The sequence below is a fragment of the Lycorma delicatula genome, chromosome 4, assembly GCF_047948215.1.
Source record: "Lycorma delicatula isolate Av1 chromosome 4, ASM4794821v1, whole genome shotgun sequence".
Classification (NCBI taxonomy): domain Eukaryota; kingdom Metazoa; phylum Arthropoda; class Insecta; order Hemiptera; family Fulgoridae; genus Lycorma; species Lycorma delicatula.
The window spans coordinates 41570172-41592410 of record NC_134458.1 but is presented as its reverse complement, the minus strand read 5'-3'; the positions used below and the strand labels follow the sequence as shown (position 1 = coordinate 41592410).

The window sequence follows — 22239 nt, the reverse complement described above, 5'->3', positions numbered from 1 at the left end:
CCCCATTATTTAAGGGTGTTTAGAATGCCAGGCTGTATCGTACGCCTTCCTGATGCCAAAGAATATAGCGATGAGATGCTGGGAGAGCAGAAAACCATTTTGGATAGCTGTTTCCAATAATATCAGATGGTCAATGTTAGATCATCCTTGGTGGAAACCACACTGTTATGGAGATGGAGGGACGATTCTCTCCATCACTTTGCACAAAATGGTTGTCAAGGAAATAGGATGGTAGTCTGAGAAGCATGCTTTGTCTTTACCAGGCTTAAGTTCTGGAATGACAATGACTTCCAACCAGACAGGTGGGAAAGACTTGCGTACAGAACAACATATTATAAATATGCAATAGGTGTTGTAGTGCTGAATTGGGAAGGTTTGAGAGCATACTGAGAGGAATGTAGTCAGGTCCAGGGGAGGTGCCATGTGAGTTTTTTAATACGTATGACAACTCATTGAATGTAAAGGGAGCATTTAATTCACCAATTTAATTACCAACTTTTAATGATACTATTTCCACCTTCTATAAACAGTACTATCTCTGAAATCATTAGACATGGGAGTAGTGTGTGAGATGGTGTCTCTGCAATTCCTTCATGACTTTCTCCTAACATCAATGAATACCTGACAACATACTGCTCTAGCCTTACAATACAAATTTAGATGTTCATTTGTATGTCTGCAGTTAAATTTACACAGTGCCTGCCATCGTTTCCTAATTGCATGTTGGCAATTATCATTCCACCAGGGAATGGAGGGATGTCTAGGGTTTCTGGATGTTTGTGAAATGTATCTACTAGCATTCTCAAGTGTCAGAGAGGTAAACAAGGTAAGTTGTTCAAAGGCATGAGCATTAACGTCATACTGTGGTGGGAAGGCATTACGGTAATCATTCCAATTTGCTCTTCAACAATCCATCTCCAATGGTCTTTTGTTTACCACGTGATTGACACTAAAAGCAAATTGGCTTATGGTCACTACCATAAAAGACATGACAACAGACGAATTAAGATGAGGGAGTAAACTTGGAGAGATCGACTTGGAGGAGAGATCGATGTTGGACAATGTACCAGGCAATGACATAAACATGCCTGATCCATCATTCAACAGACAGAGGTTCAAGCCTTGTCTCATTCTGTTTATGATATTTCCTCAAGGGAACAGATTGTTAAGGCCCATGAAATATGGTGTGCATTGAAGTCCCCTACTATTGAGGAGATTTTTGTATATCTACAGCATCAAACTCTAAGTTCAATAAGAGATGTTGATTGCAGATATGCAATTTCAAAGGAGGGACAAAGATTTTTATGGCTGTTGCCATAAAAATCTATATACTCCTAAATATAAGGGCATATTTATATGAAAAATGAAACTAAAGAAATGAATAATAAAGTTCCTAATAGTTTAGTTGGGAATAAAAGAGAATGGAGATATAATTCGTGCAAGAAACTTATCTCAAGGCAGATAACCATACGATGTGACATCCATACCTTTATTGTTACCTTTTTTCAGCCCTTCAGGGTTTTATCATTCTGATCTTAAAATAGAAAATATTTTTAGATTACAGACAATTTAATTTTACTTCTTGAATATTTCTTTAGGTAATTTAAACAAAAGAAAGTATTCCTCCCACTTATTAGATATATGAGGTGTGGCTATTAAATAATGAGACTAATGATGTAAAATATTTTATTTTAAATCTATACATATTTAGTTATTATCCCCTTCAATATAGACCCCTACAATGCTCCATATGAATTTTCTGTTGTTCGAAATGGTTCTGGAAGTCTTCTGTGAGCTCTTTCATGACGGGTGCCACTTTTTCTTTCACAAGTTCAGTGGTCTGAAATAATATTGTTCCTTTTAACACAGATTTGACCTTGGAGAACAGATAAAAGTCACATGGTGCCAGGTCAAGCCAATGAGGCGGATGGTCCAACACTAGGATGTTATACTTGTCTAGAAACGTCTTGACAGACGATGCATTGTGAGCCGGTGCGTTGTCCTGATGAAGAACCCATGACTTGTTCTTCCACAATTGGGGTTGTTTTTTTCTTATTTTTTCACGGAGTTGAACAAGGACCTTAAGGTAGTAATGTTGATTAATAGTTTGACCTTAAGGAAGGTACACAATCCTATGAATATCGAAAAAACAATCATCATGGCTTTGAATTTTGATCATCTTCAACGTCTTCTCGGACATCTTGAAAACGTATAAACCTCTCAAAAACCATGTTATGGGTGTAATTAATAATATAATTCTACTGAATATGAAATTATTCTTTGAAAACACTTAAATATATAAATGTTTTCGATTCCTGTATTTATTTACTGTATGTACAATATATTTTTAAAACCATTCATTATAATTTGTTTCATAGAATTTAATATGCACATAGCACATTTGCTCCTTTTTGTATAGCTAGGTCATATCACTAGAAACGTGTTCTTAATTACATCCAAAAATCATAGATTCTGTTTTAAACGATTAAATCAATAAGTCACCCGTTTAAATTAGACACACAAAAATATCACTAATAAATTTGCGCTGATGATTGTGACTATATTTAGAACTGTGCTCTCTTTCGGTTTAATGTAAATTGGTCGTGCATTTTATTTATATATTTACGATTGTTTTATATTCAAAGATTGTTACAATTGTAGTTATTTTGTTTCCATATCTAATAAGATATGAATTATTAAATTTAAATCCAATAAATATATTTCCTTTATGATATTTATTAGCTCTTTGTAAGTGCTATATGTGAAAATTGGGTTTGTTAGGACTAATATTTCTTAGTTATTACTATTCTTTAGCGGATTGTTTTACTTTTATTCATGTGAAATATTATAAAAGGATAAATATAATATTTTTACAAATTTACACTGAAGGACAACATATTTTATAAAGCAGTTCATCATAGGTTGTTTTACGAAGTTTAATATGCTCCTTCGTCCCCTTTGGCATTGGTATGCGTTATCTCTAGAAACATTTTGATTTACTCCGAAAATCCTAATTTTCTTTTCAAATAATTAAACCAATAAGTAACGCTTTTAAATAAAATTCACAAATATACCATTTATTAATTTGCACTGGTTGGCCACATATTTTAATAGCGGTGGCACTTATATCATAGAATTTAACATGCACTCAGCTCATCAAGCTGACTTTGTATTACTGTGTTTAATGATTATAAATAACTGACTGATTGTTAATGAAATTTCTAAATTCCTCCTTTAGTCTATCATTCGAATTTCATTAACGTCAAATATAATGCTAAATCCTATAAATAAATTTACGGTTGATACAAAAAGTTTCTAATGTCATCCGTAATAAAAATATGCACACAGCTCATTTGTCGTAAGTGATGGGGTAAACTGTGTAAATTAAGGAGGCACAGGCGTAATTTTATATGTGAGCATGTTTTTAATCGGATTATCATTCGCTTCCCGGGTTTAATGCGAGTTAGTTGCGCGTTTGTTGCATATTTATGATAATTTTATATCCAAACATTTTTCATATCTCATCAGGTATGAATTCTTTGATTTAAATTTATATTTATATATATTTCGTTTTTGTATTTATATAAGCTGATTTGTATATGTGATATGTGAAAACTGGCTTTAGTTGAACTAATACTTCTCAGTTTGGTTATTTTTGAATTTTATATTTTTTCTTACTTTTATTCAAATTAAAAAATAAAGGAAAATATAATATTTGTACAAATTTGCACTATAGAGCATTGTATTTTATAAATCAGTTCTTCATTAGTTGTTCGTGAAGTTTACTACGCACACAGCTATTTTGCTCTCCCTTGCATTGCTAGGTGTTATCTCTAGAAACTTTCTGAACTACACCCAAAAATCTTAAATTCTTTTTTAAATAATTAAACCTATTGTAACGCTTAAATAAAATTCACAAATATATCACTTATAAATTTGCACTGATTTCCAACATATTTAAAAACCAGGGTTCATCATTCGTATCATAGAGTTTGCCATGCACCCGGCTCAAAAATCTACCATTTGTATAACTGTTTTTAATGGTTATATAAATCTAATTTATTTACTACAAAAACTTCAAATATAATATTTTTCAACTGTTCGTATAGTATATTCAAATGTAACGGTATATCCTATAAAAATATTTGGGTTGATGTACAATGTTTTTTAATATAAGGCCGAGTCGTCAGTAATAAAAAGTAAGCACACGTTCATTTGTCGTATGATCGGCGGGAACTGTGTAAATTTAGATAGGAGGCTCAAGTGCTGGATTGTCTATAAGAATGTTTTTAATCGGACTACCATTTTTTATCATTACCTTCTCGAGTTTAGTGTAAATGGTCGTGCCTTTGAGTTGTATATTTATAATTGTTTTATATTCAAAATTTTTTACTGTTGTAGTTAATTTATTTTACGTATCTAATCGGGTATGAATTTTTTAATTATAACGCTACATATATTGTATTTATAACTCTGCATATATTTGAAAACTGGCTTTTGCTGAACTTATGTTTCTTAGTTACTTTGGTTTTTTATTTGATCTCATGTTTGTTTTTTTATGCATATGAAGTAATAGAAATGATAAATATATTTTTACAAATTTACCCTAAAAGGCAACGCATTTTATAAAGCAGTTCATAGGCTGGTTCATAAAGTTTAGTATGCACCTCCTCATTCGCCAGCCCTGTTGCATTGCTAGGCATCTGCAGAAAATATCTTAATTACTCCCGAAAATACTTTTCTTTTTTTTTCAAAAAATGAAACCAATAAGGAACACGTTTAAAAATAAAATACACAAATATTTAACTTATAAATTTGTTGTGATTGCCCAAATATCTAAAAACTGGGGTTAATCACTCGTACCGTAGAGTTTAACATGCACTCGGCTCATCAATCTGCCTTTTGTATAACTGTATCTAATGATTGCATATATCTAATCTGATTATTCCCAAAACGTCTAAATAAATCTTTCGTTAATCATTTGACTCGACTAGTGAAATATAACGTTAAGACCTTTTAATTAATTTGCGTTGTTGTAGAACTTTTTACAGTAAGTTCTCATCCCTTGTAAAAAGTATGCACACTGCTCATATGTTACAATGAAGGTAAACTGTTTTAAATCTAGAAGGCACCGGCGCTGGAGAGTACGGGTATGTTTTGAAACAGAGTATCATTCTCATCTGTTCGGGGTTAATTATTTATCCGTTTTGGTAGTACCCTTGTGATTGTTTTAAATTAATAACTGGTCAGCGTTGTGGTTTTTTTTGTATCCATATGTTTCCATGTAAGCATATTCTTTCCACTCTATAATAATTATTTTGTTTTTTTTTTAACGATTTTTGAATATCTTATTTGTGAAATCTGGATTTGCTTGAACTCGTATATTTTATTTATCGTTCTTTATTGAGTATTTTATTTATCGTTCTTTATTGGTTTTATTTTTATTTATATGAATAAATAAAAAATCGTAACTTAAATACATTTTTATCAAATTCTAAATTTGTTTCAACCCTAATATTACAGAAATCTTTTTAACCTCAAATTAATTGTTTACATAAAAGTCAATATAAAAGTATAACTCCCTTGTTTCGAAATTATTTGTTTTTTGCCGTTCATTAATGATAATTATAGTTTCTGCAGATCTGATATTGAACAATCGGATTTTTAAAACGTTAAATTCTGATTTCAAGGTTTTTAAGTTATATGTGTAAATTCTAGAAAAATCAACTGAATTATTTAACAAAAATATTGTAGTATGATAATATGAAGGCTGTCGAAACGTGTTTCTGAACAACCTTAGTTCAATGCTTATTTGATAGAGCAAGTTTTTTATTTAGATACTTTGAGAGAAACTTTATCCATTTTTTAATGTCAAATTCTAAAAAAATAATCTGCTTATTGTTCAAGAAAAAGCATCAGAAAAAGTGAGCATGGTCACATATAAACAATCAAATGACATTTCATAGAGTACTTAAAAAAAACTTTTTCATTTGGAATTAACAATTTTGATCATAAATACACAATTTCCATAATATATTTACAAATCATGTGCATTGTTTATAATAAAAAAGTGAAAGAAAATATATTAATTCTACAAACCTCCAAAAACACATTTTATTGTAAAATATTACATGTGTGTTGTATAATTCTTTCTTCATTAAATAATTTTTAAATGTTTCATCTATTCTGACAATTTTCATTTGCTAGGTAATAAAATTATTATTTATCGTATAAAATGTTCATTAAAAATTATGATTGGACATTTAAATTTGTTGTGTAAGCCTGCGATTTTTCTTCAACACTTTTTTAGTCATTGTTGCATTAAACATTCACATTTTTGTTACTTCAATTGCAGAATAGCTGAACATCATTCTTTAAAATATTATTCTTGAGTAGGGGTTTCCTTATGTAGTGATATTTTTAAAACACAGTCTGTGAAAGACAATAGCATAGTTCAGTTTTCTTATTTTACAGATTTATTTTCCTCATACTGAATATTTTATTTCTATGAAATAAAATAAATAAACAAATGAAATGATTTTCTTTTAAAGCATTTTCATCCTTTTTTGAGATGGAAAATTTCACCTGCCTCTTATTAAAATAAAAAAAAAAAAACTTTTATAACAGTTATTATGTACTGTTGTAGAAAATATAAGGTTGTTAATATTAATTTTTTTTTTCTAAATTAAATTTACATAATAAATACTGATGTATATTGCCTTAGGAATTGCTAGATCCCTACTGAATGCAGTATGTCCAGAAAAATACTACGCAATTTGAATTGATGCAACCGTTTTTAAATACAGTTGAAACTGTTTAAATAATCTGAGAAAAAAGGAACAAGTTTACAAAATTATTATACATGTTCACAGAATCATCATAAAAATGTATTTTTGATTATTTACCTGTTTCTTTTCAACAACAGTACCCTGTTGTTGATAAAAAAAATTACCGTCATACTATTAACCTGTTCGGTGTTACTGGTTGTAACTGAACATCAATCATATTAAATCACCTTTTTCTGGCTGCCAAATATTTTTCATATTATCACAGCAACCTCTTATGGGGGGAGGGAGATTTTTAATTTACTGCAGTTTATAAGAGGCCCATTTGAAATCTCACATATGTAATTTATGACTAAAGAAGTACAGAATTTTTAGTGTATTTTTAAATGTTTGTTTTTATGTTTTAGCTTTCATCAAAGCTATAAGCTTTGAATTTTTTGTACCTTCATTTTTTATTTTGTATAAAACATTTTTTGTTAGTTATCTATTTAAAAAACTGAATTAAAAAAAATTCTTTGTTTCCTATACTGTTATTTACATGTTCTATGAAGATATAGCTTTTTTTTTTACAAAATAAGTATAATTAATTGTGATTAGAAATTTTTTTCATTGACACAGTAAAACCTGTCTTTCCCAAGCATTTACTGTGCAGTTTAATTTTACAAGGGAAGTGTCCATACAAATGAAGATGGAAATTTTAATGTCTGTTGGTTACTTTATTTAGTACAGTGTATACATTGAATAGAAATTAGTGTACAGTATAAGATATCTTCCTATGGTAGCCAAAATCTTTAGTCTGCACATGTGCTTGTTTTTGGAGGACGTTGTGGATCCCTTTCTCATAGGTTAATATCAGGCACAGATAATGTTGATCATTTCCCCTTTTTCACATCCTTTATTCTCTTCTTCCCTGATTAGGTAGTGTCAGTTGACATCCTAGCTTTGTTTTTGACATCAATATATATTATTTGATTGCAGTTGGCTTAGTATTTCATTAGTAAAGTACTGTTTCATAAAGTAGCTATGATTAGTAAAGTAGCTATGATTATGTCTAAGGATCTAAGGAATCTGCCCTATATGGAGATTGCACAAAAAGCCTAACTGTTTGCTTAAGTGTCACTATCCAAGGTGACACTTCAGGTAAAATTGGGCCTCTTGGTGGTTTTATTTCCTTTATGGAATTTATCTTCATTCATTTATGATGGTAATAATTCATGTATATGTAATTACATGTATGCTGTGCAAGTATAATTTTCCATACATATTTTCAGATTGAATGGAGTCAGAACAGAAGAAATTTAAACGTGGAAATTTTTATATTTTGAGTACGGGTGTTGAAAATTTACAAAGTGAAACGATGTCTGGAATGAATAATCCTACAAATAATACAGTTTGGAGTCAAATTCCTCCTACCAGTATGCCTTGGGGCATTACTAATGAAAATTTTCCACAAGTTGTGAGGTAAGCCCAATTCTGCTTTTATTTTGAGATAAAACCTGTGTAGGATGTTTACTAAAATTATGTGGTTTTATTTATTTATTTTTTATCATATTATTCACTGTTTTAGTGTATTTTACAATGTGTTACTCCCAATTAGTAAGGATTATTTTCATTTAATCAGACTTATATTAAAATAAGATTTTTGATTAAAATAGTGTGTGTAATCAACAATTATTATAATTGGATACTTCAATTATTAGTAATAATCAAATTAATTGAAGACACCCTATTGACTGAGTTGATATAATAAGACTACCGTTATTTTGTTTTCTTTAGATTAGGAACTGTCTGAATTTTGTGTTCAGGCTCATATGATTCTTAAGTACTAGTCATATTTAGGTACCTATACAGAGGTGTTTGTGTGTGTGTGTGTGTGTGTGCACGCACTTGTGCATGTGTAATATTAACTATAATAGTTGAGGGATATTTATTAAATAAAATAACTCTTTATTCTGATCAGAACATAAAAATACAATTATATGGTAGATCATGCCTATATAAAATAGATTATAAATGCTTTTCAAAAATTGTAAGATAAAGATTAGATATGTTATAAACTTATATTAATTATTTAAATACATGAAATAATGTTAAGATAAATACATTAAATATAAAAAATTACTAAAAAGTAATTCGTAATTCAGAAGCCGGTTTTGAAAATTATTTGAGCGCATTTACGTACATGTTGAATAGATTGGATATAAATTGTGTTTTTAAACATTTTTTAATATGTATTAAATAGTATTTAAGTATTTTTTAAAAATTCCAGAGTAATATTGGTTTTGTAAAAGAAAACCTTTTTATTGTATTCTAAATGAATTTGTGGGAAGATTTTTCAAATTGTTTAGTAATTTATTAAAAATTGGCAATGGAAGCATAATAAGTTCCTTTCTTGTAAGCCGAAGTGTTGTGTTGAATTATACGAAAACATTCACATTATCTGATTTTGTAAAGGTGAATGGATGTTATTGTTTAAGAATAAGTGAATTTTTAAAAAAAATTTAAGAATAAGTTACATCCCTTTTAGCTAAGATTGCAAATTCATAAATATAAACACAAGGATAAGTTAACAAATTAATTTTCTGAATATAGGTCTAGATAATGATCTGATATACATTTTTATATTTAAAAAACTCATTTTAACTTTTTGAGTGAGCTGCAGAGATGGTATTACAAGAATATTTTTGTACAAGAATATGTGAAAGTATAATAAATATTTAATAATGATGACAAGCTTATTATTTTATTAAGGTGTGTCAGAGCAAAACAGTACAAATTGATATTTTTACAAATGAAATCAGTTTGATATTACCATGAGAACTTGTCATTTAATAAAAATATAGCTTTGTGGGCAACGGAAATACTAGTATTATCATGAATGGAATTCTATCCACAGGATTGGAAATGTTATGACTTCCTAAGAAGAACAGTGCAACAGTTTTATCTATAATTAATCCTCCTACAATATGGTATATAATTTTTTTCTTTCTGGCACTTCAGAACACATTTGTGCTTTAACCTGAAGAAGTTAATTTTTCGGCTCTTTTCACAGAGTATGAAAAATTATTTAAAAAATAAACAATTGAAGATCTGTATTATAAATAGATGCTGAATACATAAAAGTCATAACTAAACAAACCAAATGCTAATTTAAATGAAAACTGAATGCAAATGGAAAATCATTTTGATCAGAGTAAATCTGACAGAACGAATATGTTAAACTTCACTCTGTATGATATTGCATAATCAAATGAACCATTAGCTGACCTCTTATAATTTAAGAAACATTTGCTGAGACAATGTAGTTTTCTCACTGTAAGCTATATTTTGTTAGTAAGATATTGCTCTTAATCTTGTCATTAGTAGTATTTCCTTTAGATTTGTATATATAATATTGCAAAAGTATATTTTTGCTGTGTGAGGTTACTTGGAAAAGATAAAAATTGAAATGAACTTTCTCTTTTTATTGTTGAGAGTCTCTGATGGCTCCTTAATTTTATGGCATTTTTATATCTCTTCAAATTTTTGACTTTATGCGACTTAAGGTAGAATTCAATTTTTTTAATTATTGGAGAAAGGACCAAAAATTATATAGTGTACGAGGTGTGTTCAAAAAGTAATGAGAATTTTTGTTTTTTTGGAAAGAATTTTATTTATTTGTCTACATTATTGTTATGCCCTTCAACATATTTTAGTATTAGATATTATACAATTATGCCAGTACTTTTTCCAATCTCCGAAACACTTCTGGAACTTGATGTTTGGAATAGTGTTTAGCTCTTTCAGCTATTCACTTTTAATCTCATCAATGCTTGTAAAACGTTGGCCCTTTAAGGTTCCCTTTATTTTTGGGAATAGAAAAAAAATTACACGAGGCCGTGTCTGGCGAATATGGCGGCTGGGGTATCATTACAGTGTTGTTTTTGACTAAAAATTGATGAACAAGTACTGAAGTTTGAGCAGGCGCATTATTGTGGTGCAAAAGCCGTGAATTATTTCACTACAAATCTGGGTGTTTTTTTTGGATTGCTTCACGCAAACGGTGTTGAACTTGTAGATAATACTTCTTATTGATTGTTTGACTGTGTGGCAAGAACTCATGATGCACTGTCATTAAAATCGAAGAACACAGTTAGCATAACCTTTCACATTTGACTGTACTTGTCAAGCTTTTTTCGGTCTTGGTGATCCAGAATGCCTTCACTGGGACAATTGTGCCTTAGCTTTGACATCATATCCGTAAACCAATGTTTCATCACCTGTTATGACACGTTTCAGTGGTTCTGCATTGTTGTTGACTTCATTTAGTGACTCCTAAGCCACTTCAACAATTTTGGACCAGATTTTGCTGTCACATTTTTCATACCCAAAACAACCGACAAAATTGCATGAAACGAGCCAGTTGGTATCCCAACATCATCAGCGACTTCTCTGGTAGTGATTCGGTGATCATTATCAATATATGTTTTTCAGTTTTCATTTTCATATGTTTGTTTTGCTTTTTCTTTAATATTAAATGAAATAAAATTAATGAAAGTATATTAAGTTTGATTTTAATTTTACTATACCTTAATGTATCCTTTTATGAATTTATAATCACGTCACATATTTCAGGAACAATTCTTGAAATTGACTGGAAATTCTAAATGTGTACACAAGGCTTATGTAGGAACTTCCCATGGCTAGAAAATGTAAAGTAACAGCTAACTTAATTGATACAGGAACTGATTGCCAAAATTTTATATATTTCCGAGATATTTCACCCCCTATTAAACAGAAATTACTATTAAATAGCAGAAGAATTCATATGGCCCCTATAAACAGCAGAGTTTTGAAATCGTTCGGTGTCATCCTAGTAAATTTCTAAAGCCAGCTCCATCCTGCAGTTTTAATCTGTCTTATGATTGTTGCCATAATTTGTATCTTCAATAAGTACTTTTCTCATCCACCAGCATTTCCTTTGTCTGCATTTGCTGTGCTTTAAGTACAAGATATATATAGTGATTGCACAAATTCTGGCTAATAAAACTTCACTCTACATTTTCTATGAGATATATTTATATTTTTTAAAAATAATTCTGAAAACACAAATTTGAACAAAATAGTGCTGTAGTCTGAATATGTAACAATATATATGAAGGGTTTCATATACACTATGTTGACACAAACTGTATCACAACTATATTTAAACTGTTTCGAAACATTGTATCAGATATGTACTCAGCCTAAGATCATTGTTATCCTATTTTGCTGGAAATAACAATCTCCAGTTTTCCTGCAGTTCCATGATGAAAATTTTGTGTTGGTCCATTAGGTTGGTTATTGTTTTTAGTTTATCAGTCTGCATGAGTAAGTTTACATTATATGTGGAAATGTATTTCCATATAATTCATAAAACATTCGTTTTGATTTTGTATTGTCCTTTTTTGTGTGTGCAGTGTTTGTGCATTCCAATGCTTTTGATCACATGTTATCTTCTAAGTCGCAGCCCACCATATCTGAGTGCTGCCTTCTATGAACTCTGGTGTTGCTTGGTTCAGTTAGTGGAGTATTCCATAAAACCTTTCATGGTTGACTGTCAAGGGGTCACCTGTGGTGGAACTAGGTCCTAAACAACTGGATGTGATCTAGTGTATGACTTGATAATAGCTGAAGTTTGTTTAGATTCAATTCACCAGATAAATTTTTCCTATTTGTTCTAAATATATTCAGGCGTACCTCGTGGAGGCTCAATCTGACTTTTATTAAAGTTGTTATTTTGGAGAAAAGTTAAAAAGTCCTATCCTAAACATTACACCATATTGTTATGTCATTAAAATCTTGTCTTTTTTTGTTACTTATTAAAATCTTTTAGAAGTATGACATGAAAACATGCGTTGATGTAACAGTAAACACAGTTTTTGTTGTATATTTAAAATTTTATAGCAATTAAAATAAAATCTTGTCAGATTTTATTTAAAAAAAAAAAAGAAAAGTAAATGAGTGAATTTTTATTTTTGTTATAACCATAACATTCTGAGAGTAATTAAATTATTTGTTCTACTGAATTAAATAATTTCAATGCAACTGCTTTTTTTGCAATTTTATAAACTATTTTGACCATTTTGTTGTCTTCTATTTTGTTGAAGCTGTCCAATAAACTTGCACCATTTCTTCAACACTATGAAACAGGCATTCCATCTTTTGAACTGTTGTTTAATACTCTTCTTTCTTTTTTTTTTGTATGAATTCTATTCTGTATAAAATACATGTAGCTTCCAGAATAACGTCTACATATTTCTGAATAAAGAAATGATTGAAGAAGAAACTAACTCTCTTGCCTTAATAAACTACATTTTTTGTAACTAGGAGATTAATCATTTTTAATACTATTGATTAATTATTTTTATTTTACAGATTTACTGGAAGCGACAATAACAGCACCTTTCCATTTGGTTCACCTTCAGATAGATCAAAATCTGAATCTGATTTAAAGATTAAAAGTTGGCTTACAAAAAGAAAAGGTTTCTTTGAAACTGAAATGTAGGTTTTTTTTGTTTAATTATCCTGTCTCTTAATTAGTGATAGCCTTTAAATACTAGTTTGTAAGCCCTAGTCTGTAATTATACAGTGTTCAACCTAAAAGAGACCCATCACTAAGTTTAGTCTATAAATAATAGATTGTCAGCAAACAATTACATATTAATTTACAAGTGTTGAAAATGATGTCCATCCACTTCTATGCACTTATCAAAACTTTTGACTTTGTTCCTAGCTACTTTTGTTAGCCTGTCTATTTCCTGGATGGCATTGGCAATGTTTGTCTTTAATTCCTGCAGGGTGTGTGGATCCTATGACCAATTTCTTTTAAGTAAACCAATAGAAAGAAGTCTGCACTAGTCAGATCAGGAGATCTTGATAGCCACAATCCTTTAGAAATGATTCTTCTACTGAAAAATCTTATAGCATCTCCATAGTAGAATGAGCTGTATTGCAAGTGCCGCTGTCCTGTTGCAACCAGCAGTCACACTCATCCTGTTGCTGTAAGGCTATGAACTGTTGGATAATTTCTTGGTAGACGGCAGCATCCACAGTTTTTTCAAAAACTACCAGGTCTGGTAGTTCTGACTATTAACATATCCACCAAGGCGAAACCATGCTTCACCTGTGAAAAACACTTCATCTAAAATGCCAATATTGCCTCTAATGAAGTTCTTTAACCATTGACAGTAGTGAACCTTTTAGTATAATCAGCATCAGCTAGCTCATGGAAAACCTACATTTGATACGGATAACATTTCAGCCTTCTCATTGCTGTATGGGCTGAACCTAGTGAATTGTTCTTTTCCTGGCCTGGTCTCTGCAAAGATTTATGAGATCTTCTAACTACCGCTTTAATGACCTGTATAACCTGCATTTGACACAGGTAACATCTCGGCCTTCTTTTGCAGTATGTGCAGAACCTAGTGAAATGCTCTTTATCAGCCTGTCTCTTCAAAGATTTATGAGATCTAACTGCTGCTTTAATGTTCTGTACGACCTGCGTCGTTAAAACTCACATGTGTCGGGCATGTCCCTGGTGTAACATTGAACCTATTTCACAAAACATTTTAACTAACTTCTGAATAACACTTCATTGGTGCTTCCTTTACAAAATTTTCCCTGAACTTTCACCAACACAACATGAGATTTCATCTCTAAATAAGTTTCAATCATGAATACACATTCTTCAACAGTTAACTACATTTTAACAAACAACAACATGATTACACGACCTTGTTCAAAAGCCAGTGCTTGACACAGACTGGCAATACTCAAATATGCAGGCAATAAACAGTCATCCACATTCCAGCTTTAGTTGTACTAACATCTTCTACATTATTTTATTCATCTCACACCAATATATGGATTTTAACAAAAATATGCATTTAGTATAAACTGCATAGTGATGGGGCCTCTTATAAGTTGAATATTCTGTGTATATATATATATATATATATATATATATATATATATATATATATGTATATATAAATTACCAGTTGTTTACTATAGTTGAAATTTGTCTAATAAACTCTTTTTGTATAGTTTAATATTTCAGACGTGCATTAAATGCAGGTTTTTACTGGCAGTAGTGTGACTAGTCATCCGTAAGTATTAAAGGGTATTAGTAATAATTAATCACAAATTGGAAGAAATTTTTTCTTAAGACATGATAAGTAAATTTATCAATGAATTTCAAGTCCTGTGTGAGATGGTAAACTATGCCCTTAAGTTTAATTTCAACCTATATTTAAAGAAAATCTCTTCATATTAAAAAAAAAACAATTATTTAGAAAAATGATGAGCATTCAAAAATTTATAATCTTGGCATGTGTGTTGTTTTCATCGTGATGATTGTAAATGTACAAAAAAGCTTTGCTTTTTAATAGCTTTTGGTTTAGAAAAAATTTTAATTGAAAAATCAAAAAATTATTTATTCCCACAGGCGAGGGTAATGTTTAGAATTTGTATCAATATTCTTATGATAATATTCTTTCTTTTTATATATTCTATATCTAATGTTTATTATTCGCTCTGAAATATACTTCATTGAAATTTGTGTTGGTTGATTTCAGTTGTTGATAGATTGTAATGAAACATTTACATGATTAAATTACAAAATTTAAATTAAACATTTTCTGAACTTTCTACGGTATCAGCAAACATAACCTAGTCCTCGCTTTGCTCAGTAACTTCATCTAATTATCCTTAAATATTAAATTGACCAATTGGTATGCCGAGTCAATAATTGTACACAATATTTAATCTGAGTATAATGTATATTACAATTGTACAGTACTGAATTATAAGATTTTTGGTAAGAGTACTGAGGTAAGATTTTTTTTACTAGAGATTTTTGGTAAGAGTAACTTATGAGGTAAGTAACTCGGGGTAAAGGCATTGTATTGATGTTTTTTTTGATACTATATCTAAATCATTTCCATTAGAATAGAGTATTTAAAAATGTAGGTATTTGATTACTAATGTTTGTGTGATAATTGACTTTTATTCCCTTCTCAAGTGTTAAGAAAAAGTAAAAAAAATCCATCATTATTATTACAACAAAAAAAATTGCAAAATTTAAAACCTACAGTAGAGCAAAACATTTTTCTTGTTTATGGATAATTAACACGATGACCATAACATATACCAAGATTATTGACTTTTGAATGTGTGTCATCTTTCTAAATAATTACCAAAAAAAATTAATTATCTTGAAATCTTACAATAATTTGGAAAATAAAGAATGTGGAATAAAAATAAAATTCCGTCCATCAAAAGAAAATTGTTCTAATTATGATAAAGAAAACTAATAATGTTTAGATTTGTTAGTCCTTGTTTGACCTAATGACGGGTCAATTTTAAACCTTTGCAATTTTTTGAACCTTGTTTTAAATTTTTTATTTTCTTGTAAGCTGTTCTTACATGTTACATTAGGTGTGTTACATGTATAATAATGTTGATGGGCTTGCCTTCTTGTACATTGTGATGTAGTTTTTTTACGTTAATTAAGTTTACAAATCTGTTTATATTCTAATCTAAGGGTGAGTTTTACTTAGGGATAATGAGATTGTTATGTTTTGAAACTAGAGGTGTTTGCTGATTGCTATTGAGGGAATATAATCTCATGTCATAGACATGACTATACCGGTGTATTATTTTGCTAATATTAAATCATGAAAAAAACGTTCTGATAACAGGTGTCAGTGTTTGTTTATTTAATGAGTGCCATTTTTATTAATGTTACATGTCATTGGTTTAAAGATAGGGCGCGTAAAGTTAGGTTCTTGTGACAATACATGGATTGAAATTTCAATAATTGATTTTCCACTACTTTCATTATATCTATAATACGGTTCATTTGCTGATTGATGAGTTGTCTACACAGTATGTCTGTAAAGTTCCTGAACTAAATTTCTGTAGTCAATACAAGTAGTGCCATCTCTCGGACAACCATCGAACTATGTGGTACAATGTCTGATGAGTGTGTGTACAAAATTTCATCACGTTTTGTTGCTTCAGTCTTGAGTTATATTCAGCCACGTACATTGTGTTCATGTGACCTTGTGCGAGCTCATGACATGGAACAGAAAAGCGCAATAAAATTATGTTTGACTTTAAAAATCTTTTGTTGAAACTTATTCTATGATACAGCAATCATTCAGTGATGAATCCGCACCTTGTATTACAACATACACGTGGTGGAAGCGGTTTGAAGACAGTAGAGAGTCGGATGACAATAAATGAAGCAGGAGGTCGTCAACAGTTGTTCATGACAAAAACATTGTGAAAGCGCGCACTTTCTTGCTCAAACAACCTCATCTTACACTTTGGGCCATAGCAGAAGAGCTAAACATCGGTAAAGATGCAGTACGTACAATTCTAACAGAAAAAATGGACCACGTAAAAGTGTTCTTTTGTTCCACACTTCTTGACTGAAGAACAAAAACAGGTGCATCTTTTTTGCACCCAAGACTTTATTGAAACTGCCAATAGCGACCTGAATTATTTGCAAACAATTGTAACTGGGAATGAAAGCTGGTGCTACATGTGTGATTCACAAACGAAGTGTCAATCTGCTGTTTGGTTGAGTACTGGAGCACAAAGACCAGTGTTGTATTAGACTTTTTAGTTCCAAACTGAGTTGCTAGTTATATTTACTATCATCTAAAATAGATTCAGTGTAAATTACTTGTTTACAAATGTACGTTTTGAAATAAGGCATTTGCATATTTATTATGATTTATTTTTCACTGTTTGTGATGAGTGTATTGTTGTGCCGATAAACTAATTAAGATTAATTTGTGTTGAAAAATTCATTGATTACAGATTTTCAAGAAGTCACTTGATACAAGTAGTTTATTTAAGTTTGTTTTTAATCAGTTGATTTTTTATTTATTTTAGTTATAATTTTTATTTTATCTGTAGTGCAGTTTTTCATTCATAATTTGTACTTTTCTTAGGTTACCCCCTGCTAAAATTCATATCACTGAAGAACACATGGCATCTCAGTTACAGTCAATGCACATAAGCACAATGTATACTTCTCATTTAAAAGAAGATAGCTTTAATACAGTAAACAGGAATGAGGTAGGTGGTTAGTGTTAATAATAGTCAGAATTTAATAAAATCATTAAAGGAAAGTTTTGAATTTGAATTCCAGTAAGGTTTTTCACAGAATACAAAGTCTTATTTCTATGCATGAGTATTCAAAACCTTTATCTTTTATTCAGATCGAGCAATTTGGTGTATTATTTTTACTGAATGAAAAGTGAAAACATGTAAAACTAATATTTACAAAGGTGCTATACGCAATAACATAAGTGAGATTAACCATGGAGATGGCAGTAATAATATTCTTTAAGCCTGTCTGTTGGGTTTATTTTAGTTATTTTTGAATATTGTAACTATTTTATATGACAATAACATTTCCTGACAAAAAAACCAAAGAATCATTACAAAATTGAAATACATTAATTGTAGAACATATTTTTAGCAGTGCACAACTAAAGCTGCATTTATTTCCAACTTTGATGCAGTCCATAAATTTTGGTAATTTTATTGTAATAACATTGAATGTTGTCTGGAAGTCGGATGAACTTCCTTCTGCATGAGTGAAATTTTGTGTTGTATAAATTTTCCTAATCGCTTTCCTATTATTTGTTAAGACTGACTGAAAAAGTTAATAGCAAACAATAAATATTAAAAAAAATTGTTAAAAAAAGGAAAATTAAACATGTGATTTCTCAGAAGTACTGCCTTGCCCAGCATCTGTATGAACACAATCAATTTATTGTATTTCTCTTCGAATTTAAGATGCACCCTAAATTTAGTAGATAATCTCTGGAAAAAATAAAAATATACAATAGAAATATTAAGATACTGTATAATTTATTATAAATTATGGTAAGTCATGTAAGTATTTTGTACATATCAGTATTTTTCATTAAATTCATCCTATTTTGAAAGATGAACATAAAAAGTTAAGTAGTAGCTACTTACAACAATTTATTGAATAATCCAAATATGCAGTAAAGCACATAAATCAGAAGATAACATAATATTTTGTATTATAGTACCAAATTTTGTATTATAGTAGTTATTTTGTATTATAGTAGAATCAAATGTAATATAGTTAGCAATGTATGTATTTAGCTTTATAAGTATCGTATTTTATCACTAATCACACTAATTTTTCGTGACTAAACAATACATCTTGTTAGCTTTCTATGTTGTTGACAATTCGTTGTCATCAGTTTCATCTGAGTTGGATTCATTTGCGTCACTGGTTCCTAAGTACATCATCTTCAGAACCATCCAATGTATTTGACAAGCAGCACTTCAAGAATGACTTTTTAACTATTTCTGATGGCAGCTTTCCAAATACATTTTACAATCGTAGCTGCTAATGCTCGTTTAAAGTTTGCTGCTTGGTGTAAGGGGATGATCGTTTTCAGTCAACCACTGATTGTATTGCGTACGAATATGATCTTTAAAAGCTTTATTAATCCCGATATCCAGTGGTTGTAATTGACTTTTTTCCTTTTTTCTGTTTGCATGGCATTTCTTCTGCCACCACCCCATTTGGTCACCCTAAAGCGTAAGACCAAATGTCTGTGCCACAAACGGCTACTGAGCCTCGAATCAGTTTAGCGACCAATGTCCTAACTAGCTCCTAGAGCTAACCTAATTGCGTGAGCAAACTAAGCGTGGTGCTACACACCACTTGCTTCGTGTCCCACTGCTCACTTGTCATATATTTCTAAAATGGGAAGGCATCAACTACTACAATATATATGACACTCAATAAATTAAATTTATCTTGTCAAGACAGCAATTTGCTGCCACGCCTAGGTCGCTGAATGCCAGGAATTACCTGTCCACCAATAATAAAGTGCTTGGAGCTTTAATTGGCTGATGGCCAGCCATAACTCTTGGCTAGCGTCCCACACCAGCAAGATAGGAGTCTTCCTTTAAATAAACTACTGATGCCGGTTGAACAAAGCAATGGCATCAAGGAACACCCACATGGTCCGACAATGCGGCTCTTGCCACATTGACTTGCTGCTTATGAGTAGCCAATTTTCCCCATGACCTCTAAGTTCCAGGGTGGCCTGAGTTCTGGCCCCCCAAGAGCTGGGCAGTTGAACATCTTGTGTTCGTTCGACTGGACCTTCACGCAGATGCACAGCTCATCAACTGTTAGGCGGAACTGAAACAAATATTGGTTCAAGTTCTCTTGGTTGGAGAGCACCTAGGCACCCGTTGCCCTTAAAAATGAAGGAGAGGCATACCATCTCCCCGAAGTCCTGTATAAATCTATACAAGAACCTTCCCTTAGTTGTGGTGTGCCATTCTTGCTGCCATGCATCCATTGCGAGGCTGTAAAGCCTCCTCTGCAGGTAGTAGATGGGCAACTGAATGAAATTTAGAACCGGTGGATTGCGATCACCGTTTTGCTCCGGTACAGGCCTGGCTCGAAACCACATTCCAAATACCTTGGCCTCCCTGCCTATTCGCAACTTCTACATGACCGCTCGAACTTTCACCACTGAATCGATTGGGAGAGCTTTTCTCAATACGGTGGTAGAGATTGTTTTAAAAATATCAGTGCATATTATTAAGGCTCTGTGCTGGGCACTCCTTAAATTCTGAATAAGTGCTTTATTTGTATCCAACTTATGTGCCCAAATGGATGTTGCATAAGAGGCCATACTTTTAAAAGACACCTCTGTACACCATGTACAAATGATGACCCGACAGCCTGTAATCCTTCTGAGCTTGTGCATCACAGAGATGGTGTCCGCTGCTACTTGTCTAATGTGGTTGCGGATAAGCAACTTCTCATCAAACAGAACACCTAGGTACCTATGAACTTTAGCTCGGCTGATCACACAGCCTTTATACTTAATGCAGAGGTTATGACTATGATAATTTGTCTGCACCCTTGAGATGCATATACTTCGTCTTGGGCACAGAGATCTTTAAATTTTGCATGTCCATCCAGCCCTCCGCAGTTGACAAAGCTGCCTGTGCCTGGTCTAGCTGTGGTCATGAATTAGCATGAACTAACAGGGGACAGTCATTGGCGAAAGCCTGGGCCGTGACCCCCTCTGGAAATGTCAGTCCCAGAAATCCGGGACCAAGAACGGAACCCTGCGGACTTCCCCTGGTGACAGACTTTTCCACAGCCAAGTGTGGATCTCTAAACAGAGCTGTATGATTAAATAAATAGTCACGCACTATGGCCTGCGGGGCTATGAGAACATTGCGGCATTGCAACTCATAGAGAACAGAATTCTAACACAAGGAAGGAAATGCTGCCTCTGTGTCTATAAAAATTGCCAAAAAATATTTACAGTTGGCTTCCCACCCCGGCAAGAGTATTTACCGTTTCTAAATAAAAATCAAATTTTTGTAACTTTTCTTTGTTTTATTGATCTTATCTTATACCACTTAGTTCAGAATTAAATTCCCTACAAGTTTTGTTTAATTGTTTTATGTATTTTTACCCATTTAACAAAGTCATTGTATGTCAAACATAAAAAACTGGGATTTTTACAAAGATTTATTGGTTTTCACCCGAGATTTCTCAAAATCTACAGTAGATATGGTACTGGAACTTATTTTATTTGTTTATATGGGTGAAATTTGAGATCACAGTATAGAATATATCAAACCTGTCTGATATGTTTAAAGAAGCTGATTGATGCACACAAGAATGAGTTGGACTTTGAATAACCAATGGTCCTAACTCTCACAACATTCTCTGCAATATGTAGACTCGCAGGCACATATATTGGCGCAGGGAATGAAAGCTTATGTACTAGCATTTTGCATGCATTGGCCTCTGTTACAAGCAAACTAAAAAAATAGTCATTTTCTGTATTTCTTTTGTGGTTTGGTAATATATAAAAAACAGGGTTCATTAACTTGCTGTAGCTTATGTAATTGTTGAGTTTTATTCTAAATTGTATATTAATGTTGTGATCTAGGCCTTCTTCCTGTTGTATAGCAACTAATACTAGTAGAATCGTTCATAAATCATACATGACTAATTGCTATTTACAAATTGTAAACACAATTCTAAAAAATATATATATATGAAATAAAAAAATATGTATATGAAATTCTAAGAATTTCATATATTTATTTTTAATCTACTCTAATCATTGTACTTTGAAGAATCATATGTCATACATCGCGTGTTGTAGAAGTGGTTATTATAGAAACATTTATTGCAGTGTGTATTTTACTTGTGAATAAATGTTGTGATTTATTTTTACTATTTGTTGTGTTTTCATTTAAGGCTTTGTCATAAATTCATTCATGTAAAATTTTAATATTTCAATACAGCTATTTCCTTTTAAAATGCCCAAATTAGGAGGAAAAGGTGTCATAGTCAGGCGAGGGAAATTGTATTCAATGTTTA

At 31.2% G+C, this 22239-nt stretch overlaps 1 protein-coding gene across 1 annotated transcript in view; it reads left to right on the top strand.

Annotated features, from left to right (window-relative positions):
• Positions 1 to 5138: 5138 nt before the first annotated feature.
• The window catches only part of LOC142322835 (uncharacterized), a 30433-nt gene continuing 13332 nt past the window's right edge, over positions 5139 to 22239 (top strand). The window contains exons 1-4 of the mRNA XM_075361906.1: positions 5139 to 5284; positions 8057 to 8246; positions 13182 to 13307; positions 17771 to 17897. Coding sequence (XP_075218021.1) covers positions 8062 to 8246; positions 13182 to 13307; positions 17771 to 17897 — 438 coding nt within the window. The 5' untranslated portion in view covers positions 5139 to 5284; positions 8057 to 8061. The remainder of the gene's footprint in view (positions 5285 to 8056; positions 8247 to 13181; positions 13308 to 17770; positions 17898 to 22239) is intronic.